At 33.4% G+C, this 9,870-nt stretch overlaps 1 protein-coding gene across 1 annotated transcript; it reads left to right on the forward strand.

Moving 5' to 3' along the window:
• Positions 1-1,846: 1,846 nt before the first annotated feature.
• Positions 1,847-2,556, forward strand: LOC149249062 (ethylene-responsive transcription factor 4-like). Its single transcript, XM_089457547.1, has 2 exons — positions 1,847-2,418; positions 2,502-2,556. Exons 1-2 carry the CDS (start codon positions 1,847-1,849, stop codon positions 2,554-2,556), a joined length of 627 nt encoding a protein of 208 aa, XP_089313673.1.
• Positions 2,557-9,870: the final 7,314 nt, after the last annotated feature.

Raw genomic sequence — 9,870 nt, forward strand, 5'->3', positions numbered from 1 at the left:
GCATATATGTAAAGTGCTCAAAGGTCACTATAGGCCGATATTCATAATCCTTGTGATTGTAGATGTATCGCAGGCGTATAATATTAATTTTATTTTGATGTCTATTTTAAATTGCGATATAATTTATAAGTTTATGTGAAATTTTTCGTTTAGTCGTCACAGGTAGGTACTATCAAAGAGTAGCAAAATGTTGTCCAGTCATTATTATGAAGATGTTGTCTAGTCATTATTATGTTTAAGTTGGAACTAGAATTAAAATTGCTATTATCGAAGTTGTAATTAGAATTCAATGGTTGTAATTTAAGTTGTATTGGCCCCGTTCTTATTTTGAATTTCTTTTGTGGTCTATTTTTAAACAACTTTTAATTGATTTGATTTACCAATCTAAATAGTTGGTTGGTTGCCTTCTTGGTTTGGTTACCTACTTACGGTTTCATGTTTCTTAAAAGTAGGCGATTGATTGGTTGCCCTGTTTCACGCAAACAACCAACCTAATTATTTTGGCTTTTTATTAGCAATTTTTTCAAGTCTCTCTTTTGATTAATTTGGAGATTCATGCTACCATTGTAATGGTTCGATTTGGTTGGCGTTTGAAGTTTTGTGTGCTTTCCCAATTGTGATTAGTGAATCGAAATTGCAAATTAATATTATAACAACAACTTATTTATGACATATGAACCTCCATGTGTGTATGACATTTTCTTTTATATATTTTAAATAAAATTTATCATATATGAAATTGATTATTTTTATTATTTAACGATCGATATAATTTATTACAATATATTTTTGTTGAATAAAAATTATAAATTCCAACATCATATGATATGTATATATGTGTATATGTTATTTTTAAAAGTAAAACTTAAATTTAAAATAATTCATTTTTAATTTTTTTTTGGAAATAAAATCAGAATAATTCATTGCTAAAATTTTCTTTGAAATAGAAGTTGATCACGCTAGCAAAATTTTTAGATAGACATTTTCCTTTTCATTGAAACAACAATGTCAATATATATGATGGGAGTGATTTTCAGTTTTTACTCATTATTCTATGAAATTTTAAAATTATTGAATTTATTTTAGTTAGTTAGTAGAAGTTTTCCAATATTAATATATAGGATGAGAATGATTTTCAGTTTTTATTTGAGATAAAGGAAATGATTTTGGATGATTTTTATTATTTTATGAAATTTTAAAATTATTGAATATATTTTGGTTAGTTAGTAGAAGTGATTATGATTATTTTTATCAAAGTTTAATTTTTAATGACTATTAATATTTATTAATATAGATATAGTTTATTGGACTTTAAGAGAGTAAGAAATTATTGAGAATTATTTAACATCTTATTTTTATATTCCAAAAGCGTTAAGAAAAGTTTTCCAAGATCACTATAGTTTTGATTGCTTAAAAAGTCATTCTTTAATATCTTATTTATATGCTTAAAAATTATTAAGAGAAAAGTTCCAAGATGACCATAATTTTGTTTACTCAAAAGTAAAAAAAATAATTTATCTTTACATACAAACTAAATATTGAAATACTTAATTATATAGAGAAAAATATTAAATATGAAAACATTTAAATTAAAATATATTTCATAATATTATTTTTATATTTAAATATAATGAAAATGAAAATATCAAGGTTATTATAATTTTAATAAATTAAAGTACAGTTGCATTCATTTACATGGAAATGTCATAATAAAAAAGACATACAACAAAAATGTGTAGTTTAAATAATTTACAATTAGTTATTTTCTATTTATTTAAAATAATAAAAAATGAAAACTTGCTTAAAATTACGAGAGATTTGGCGGAGAGCGCTGATGAGATGAACGATGGCTGTGGAGACCGAGCGGAGAGCGAGTGGAGGGATCGGAGGTCACGAGAACGAATCCCGGGCCCTCAAAGAAACCCATCTCAGGAGCGTAAGAAAGCGGCCCTGGGGGAGACTCGCAGTGGAGATCAGAGATCCATGGAGGAAATTTCGAGTGTGGCCCGGCACATTCGACACAGCCGAGGAGGCAGCCCGTGCATACGATGATGCCGCCAGGGTCTTGCGCGGCGTAAAAGTGAAGACCTATTTCGCTCTCGCCACCGACGACAGTGCCTCTGCTGCGCTCGCTCGGACGCGCAACCCCCGGTGGATTCGAACGCTGCACCCTCAGCAGCAGGGGCCTCAAGATCTCAAGGCCACGGCTCTGGCTTTGTTTCCTTCCGTGCCGACCTTGGAATCAAGCAAGAGAGAGCAGGAAAATGCAACATCCGCATGGTCTTTGTATGGATCTGAGGCAATCACTTGCTCTCCGAAACGCAGTCTCAGCTTCAGATCTGACAAAGATCTGCCAGATCTGGTCATCCAGAAGGCATATAAGCCCGCGCTCTGGCCAGATCTAGAGATCTGCATGGGGTCAAGGCCCTTATCTGACTCCTTTCAGATCCAAATTTCTCAGCCTTCAGGCAGAACCATCATGCAATGGGTTCGCCCTTCAGATCTGGTGCAGGAACTCAAACTGAATCTAGAGCGCAGAATGGGGATCCCATCTAGCCTTCTGCGACTTCTCTTTCAAGGTAAACAACTTGAAAACCCTCTTCCCCTCTCTGCTTACAGCATTTCCAGGAACAGCTCGGTGGTGGTGACCCTTCGTTTGAGAGGAGGTGCAGCGGGACAATCTTCCTCTACTCGGCCTTTCTCATATAAGGACGCAGTTCACTCTGAGAACCCCAAACCCCCGGAAGCCCTTAAATCTAAGGCCTTCTTGGTTGACAAAATTGAAGAAGTTCCCTCTGTTGAACTCATACATGAAGATCTGGCTTCCCATCTTCAAGAATTTGCAGAAAGAGCCATCATTTGCAGATTTAATGGATTGTGGCCGCGATCTCAGGATCTCTATGCATGGATCCATGCAAACTGGACACATCATTGTAAGATCTTTTTTTGTTCGAAAGGTTATTTCATTGTTCTATTTGATAACAATAAGCACTATGAAAAGGCCTTAGCAGAGGGCCCTTGGTTCATGGGAACTGCAGGGCTATTCTTGACTCCCTGGTTCCCAGATTTTGATCCAGCTACTGCAGTCATTACCAAGACACCGTATGGATTCGGCTTCCAAACTTACCTGCCCACCTATGGAGTACTCGTGTCTTCAGAGCTATAGGAGACACCTTGGGCAGCTTCATCAGTGGAGATTTTTGGCGGGAATCCAAAGGTCTCTACTCATATGCAAGAATATGTGTGGAGTTAGACCTGAGCAAAGGTCTTCCAGAACAAATCAATCTCAAGATAAATGACTTTGTCTGGACCCAGACACTGGATTACGAGAATACTGCTTTTCGGTGCCGCCATTGCCACCAATCTGGGCATCTGCAGAATACTTGCCCATCTCGCCCGGCAAAAAAGAACAAGGCCAATGTCTCCAAGCCCAAGTCCAAACGATGGGCTCCCTGCTCTCCTCCTCCAGTCGTGGATTCTGATTCCTCCAGCTCTGAAGATGAAGATAGCGATGAAGAATTGAATCAGGCCCCTCATTTCGTGGCCCCTTCCACCGATGGCCTGGCGCCTTCCTCTGATTCAGCCATTGCTCAGAAACGTGTCCATTTGTCCTCCTCCTCGGATTCAGAAAAGGAGGGCTCCCCTGTGGAGGACCCCAATCTTCAAGTTGTAATCGCTCATCCACCCCAAAATGGTTGGGTTGAAGTTAAAAAAAGGAAAGGGAAAAAGCTTCGTGTTGAAGCCTCTACCCTTTCAGGGTAGCATTCAATGCTTCTTTAAGCTTTCAGTGACTAGTTGTAGCTCCTTGCTTGCTTATCTCCTTCCCCGGAACCGAGGTTGATAGTCCTATCATTTCCGGTTGCCGGTATCCTGCATCTCTGGAATGTATCCTCTTGTACAATATTTTTCTGCTGAATAGAATTAGTCTTAATCGAGAAAAAAAAAAAATTACGAGAGATTTTTCGACGTAAATCACAAGATCTGTCATTTGTCGATGCGTTTCGAACCAACTAGTGTGGTTCATCGTCAAGACAAGTTGAAGAATCAAAACTAGCTTTGCATGTGAAATAGCTTGAGCAGAGCTTCCAACGGCTAAAAAAGATCAATGGCTAAATTTGACTAGAGACCAGGGTCAATAATAATTAAAAGGAAGATAATTAAAATAAGGGACATTACCACTAAATAAATAGATTATATGTATAAATTAATTAAAGTTAATTGGATATTAATCTAATAGGTAGTTAGAAAAAAATAATTATAATAATAATAAGGCAACTAAGTATTTATAGAGTTATAACTAACTAATAAGATTATATGTTTATATAAAGAATTATAAAAATAATAATAATAATAAAATTGAATAAATAAATAAATAAAAATAAGAATAAAAATAAAAGTTAAATAACTAAATAAATAAATAATAGAAAATATACTTAAATAATTATAATAATAATAATAACAACAATAAATAAATAAATTTTAATTACCGAGATAAATTAATTATGTAAATGAATATACCTGCCTTAAAAATAAATAAATAAATAAATAAAAATAAAAAATAAAAAATAAAAAAATAAAAAATAATGATAATAAAATAATAATAATAATAATAATAATAAAATAAATAAATAAATAATAATGGGGGAAGAATAAAAAGTTATAACTCCTGAGATAAAATAATGCAATCAAATAACAGACTAAAAACGATGGAGGAGGAGAGGCGAAATGGAAGAAAGCGACTAGGAAGAGAGGGCAGGGACCCAACACCTACTGATTCTCCAACCATCCTCTCTATTGAGATTGCTCGGCCTCTTTTCAATCTCAAGAGCTTCCCTAAATTTCCGATGATGGAACTACGAAACTCTAGTAATGACACTAGCCTCCTCAATACAAACATGATGATTGGTTTTTTCTGCATGCTCAGCTAAGGCAGAAGACTTTGATCTCCTATGCTTAAGGTCAGCTGCGTGTTCACTAATCCTTTGATTGATGGAGCGACTCGTCTCACCAATATATGGGGTCCCACAGGAACAAGGGATAATATATACCCCTTTTATATCTTTAGGGTCGATAGGATCCTTTGCTAATCTGAGGGACATATGAATGGTATTAAGGGGCCTAAAGGTTACAGGGACACTATGCCTCTTGAGAATTCTTGCAATCTTATCAGTGGTCCCTTGAACAAAAGGAAGATGGACACCTAGAATCTGCTCCTTCTGGTCCCTTTTAGCAAGAGAATTCTTGGTGGCTTTTAGGAAAGCCTTCTGTCCCATGTATCTACTATAACCATTCTCAACAAAGACATCAAGGAGATGGGATTTTTCTTTCTCAAAACTCTTTTTATCCAACATCCTTAGGGCCCGAGTAGAAAGGGTATTGAGAACCCCCATCTTCTGAGCTAGGAAATTGTGGGAACTGGCATGAAGATACTGTTCCATATGCGTTTTCTTTCAAAAAATTTAGTGGGAGAGGGAACCATCACTATTCTTAGAAATCAGAATATCAAGGAAAGGGAGGCATCCATCAACTTCCTGCTCTTTAGTGAACTTAATGGCCGAGGATTGATTGTTGAGATGATCGAAGAAAAGATCTAATTCCTCTTGGCTGTGAGGCTAGATAACATTGGTGTCATCCACATACCTTTTCCAAAGCTTAGGCAGGAGACGGGAAGAGTTAAGAGCCTTGGACTCAAAATCTTCCATAAAAATATTAGCAACGACCGAGGATAGGGGTGAGCCCATGGCAACCCCACAGGTTTGCTCAAAGAACTCTCCTTCAAAACTGAAAAAGGTGGAAGTGAGGCAGATCTCAACTAACTGAGCAGTGTCAGGATCTGTTAAGCGGTTGATAACCTCCAAGGCCTCATTAATAGGGATGCAAGTGCATAAGGAAACAACATCAAAACTAACAAGAATGTCCCCAGGGTCAAGCTTAATGTCCTTGAGCTCATTAATAAAGGAAGTAGAGTCTTTTACGAAGGACTCCGTACGACCAACTAAGGGCTTAAGCCTTAACGCAAGGAACTTAGCCAAAAGGTAGGGGTTCTCAATACCCTTGCTGCTTGGGCCCTAAGGATCTCGGATAAAAAGAGTTTTGAGAAAGAAAAATCACATCTCCTTGATGTCTTTGTTGAGAATCATTATAGTAGATACATGGGACAGAAGGCTTTCCTAAAAGCCAGCAAGAATTCTCTTGCTAAAAGGTAATGGAAGGAGCAGATTCCAGGTGTCCATCTTCCTTTTGTTCAAGGGACCACTGATAAGATTGCAAGAATTCTCAAGAGGCATAGTGTCCTTGTAACCTTTAGGCCCCTTAACACCATTCGTATGTCCCTCAGATCAGCAAAGGATCCTATCGACCCTAAAGATATGAAAGGGGTATATATTATCCTTTATTCCTGTGGGACCCCATATATTGGTGACACGGGTCGCTCCATCAATCAAAGGATTAGTGAACACGCAGTTGACCTTAAGCATAGGAGATCAAAGTCTTCTGCTTTAGCTGAGCATGCGAAAAAAACCAACCAATCATCATGTTTGTATTGAGGAGGCTACTGCCATTGCTAGAGTTATGCAGTTCCATCATCGGAAATTTAGGGAAGCTCTTGAGATTGAAAAGGGGCCGAGCAATCTCAGTAGAGAGGATGGTTGGAAAATCAGTAGGTGTTGGGTCCCTGCCCTCTCTTCCTAGTCGCTTTCTTCCATTCCGCCTCTCCCCCTCCATTGTTTTTAATATGTTATTTGATTGCATTATTTTATCTGAGGAGTTATAACTTTTTATTCTATCCCCACTATAATTTATTTATTTATTTATTATTATTATTATTATTTACTTTTTATTTTATTACTTTTTATTATTTATTTATTTTTATTTATTTATTATTATTATTATTTAAGTATATTTTCTAATATTTATTTATTTAGTTATTTAACTTTTATTTTTATTCTTATTTTTATTTATTTATTTATTTATTTTTATTTTTATTATTATTATTATTATTATTATTATTATTATTATTATTATTAGCTTAACATCTTTTTTTATAATTTTTTCTATACATATATAATCTTATTATAATCTTATTAGTTAGTTATAACTCTATAAACAGTTAGTTGCGTTATTATTATTATAATTATTTTTTCTAACTAACTATTAAATTAACATCTAATTAATTTATACATATAATCTATTTATTTAGTGTTAGTGTCCCTTATTTTAATTATCTTCCTTTTAATTATTATTGATCCTGGTCTCTAGTCAAATTTAGTCGTTGATCTTTTTTAGCTGTTGGAAGCTCTTCTCAAGCTATTTAACATGCAAAGCTAGTTCTGATTCTTCAACTTGTCCTGACGATGAACCACACTAGTTGGTTTGAAACACGTCGACAAATGACAGATCTTGTGATTTACACCGAAAAATCTCTCGTAAACCTGATATGGATCACAGAAGCCTCAATTCAATAATTGCTTAAATTTAAAAACCAATTTTAATACACAAAATTTAAATATTAATTATTATTTTACATGTCTCAGTCATAGTATTACCCATTCAATTTTTTATTTGACTAATTATTTTCATGTTTAACCAATTTTATTTTACAAGTCGTCCATAATTTAAAAATACAAATTAAATTTTATTTTTAATATTATTTTTATTTATTTTTTATTTTTAATTAAATACACTCTTATTACATAATCAATACATTTAGAGTTATATTTTTTTGCTGGTTAATCTTTAGAGTGGAAAGTTTCCTTTCTTCACTGAAAACATGGTGAACCGTTCCTTGCAGATTTGGACACCACTATTAATTTCCAATGTTCGTTTCAATGGAGAATTATAGAAATTTTTGATTCAAAACGTGTGGATAGTTTAAATAAAAGCCATTATTTTTTAGTAATTTATGACACCACAAGTTATGTAAGGTAAGTGTAATTTCTTTTTAAAGTAAGACTCTTTTATATATATATATATATATATATATATATATCATTTACTAGTTTTACATCATAATAATCATCTATTAGTGTAATTTCAAGATTTAAATATTTTTAAATTTTATATTATAGTTTTTTCTTAATATGATGCTAATGGTTTATGTATAAAATTGAGTTTATATAAATTTTAATTTCATTTTATTTACTTTATATTTAGTTTTATAATTTCAATTACAGTTTATAGACATCAGTTTTGGAATTTTTGTTTTCTCTATGTTTAAAATATTCTTTGGAATGGATGAATAAATGGAAGAGTTCTAGTCAATTTATTCAATATTTCCTTTTTTGGAAGATAAATTTCTGCATTATAATTATATATTAGATGCACAAATACCTTATTCTATTCATCGAGAAATTTTGGTTTGAACATTTCATTGTCGGATCTGAGATGCTCCCTCCTTGCACCCATTAGGATCCGTTCTCTATGAATATCGAAATAGTCCAGAGAACTCACAAAGATCAATTATTGTCGAAGAGTAAATATGAGATTCTTTCAGTTCTTGTAGAATTATTATATCTGTGAATTCAAATCCACTTTATTTTCCCTTAAATGATCCTCTCATTCACGATCGTTATCTCATGGACCTTTCCCTCAGTGAACTCATTTTTATCGAAAGATAAAACATATTATGATATTTTTTTCGTCCAAATTCACTTAAAAATATCTGGTCATTGAACAATCCTAAAATTCACTATGTTAGATATGGAGAAAGATTTGTATAGCTATAAAGGGTGCTCATCTCCTAGTGAAAAAATGTATATATTATCTTCTCATTTTTCAGCAATGTTATTTTTATCTTTGGTCTGAACAGTATAGGGTCTATTCTAATCAATTATCCAAGAATTGTTCTTCTTCTCCAGGTTATTTTTTGAGGGTTCGGATGAACTCTATTTTCGTTAGAAACTAAATTATAGATGAGTTATTAATCGTTGATCCTATTACCGATGAATTTGATCCAATAGTTCTGATTGTACCAATAAATTGATTATTGGCTAGAGAAAAATTCTTTGACATATCAGGGCGGCCAATTAGTAAATTCTCTTGGACCAATCTAACAAATGATGATATTGTCGATCGATTTGATCAAATTTGGAGAAATATTTTTCATTACTACAGTGGATCCTTTGGTCGAGATGATTTATATCATATAAAGTATATACTTTCATTATCATGTGCTAAAACTTTAGCCTATAAACATAAAAGTATGATACATGTAGTTTGGAAGGAATTAGGTCCAGAACTCTTTAAAAAAACGTTTTGAAAAGAATGAGAATTTTATTATCTTCCATTTTCATCAAAATTGGTGGCCCATTTCCAGAGAGAACAAATTTGGCATTCAGATATTCCGTAGATAAATCCCCTATCGACAAAATATACAAGATCTAAAAATAGAAAACTAATTTGACGAATGAAATTCTCTTTGAGTAATTGCCTCCATTTAGAATCATTTTATTTTTCTTTCCAAGAACTAAAATTATTGGGAAATAGATACATTGCATGGGGAAATCTGTGTGCAATGAGAATTGAAAGCACAGTTTGGGGATACATTTCTTTCTCTTATTGATACTGAAAGAGAAGATAGTCCACTCCATTCAATGAGCTCAGGGTTTGAGTCTGGGAAACCCGAATAAAATTTTTGATATGTAGCTCATTCCACTTATTTTGGTTCTGGATCTAATCAAGTTTTTTCTTTTTCATATTTGTTTCTATTCACAGGGAACAAACTATTGAACTATGGGTTCTACAGAAAGGTTATAAAGAATTTCTATTCCACTTATATCAATTTCTTAAGAATTTGATTCTAGAATTGCATTGAACTTTTTTATTGTGAAGAAAAAAATGTTGATTCGATCCTATCTATTCTCATTCCAATTG

Source organism: Pinus tabuliformis, chromosome 7 (genome assembly GCF_031772625.1).
Source record: "Pinus tabuliformis cultivar Carrire ecotype Pingquan chromosome 7, CPIR1, whole genome shotgun sequence".
Classification (NCBI taxonomy): Eukaryota; Viridiplantae; Streptophyta; class Pinopsida; order Pinales; family Pinaceae; genus Pinus; species Pinus tabuliformis.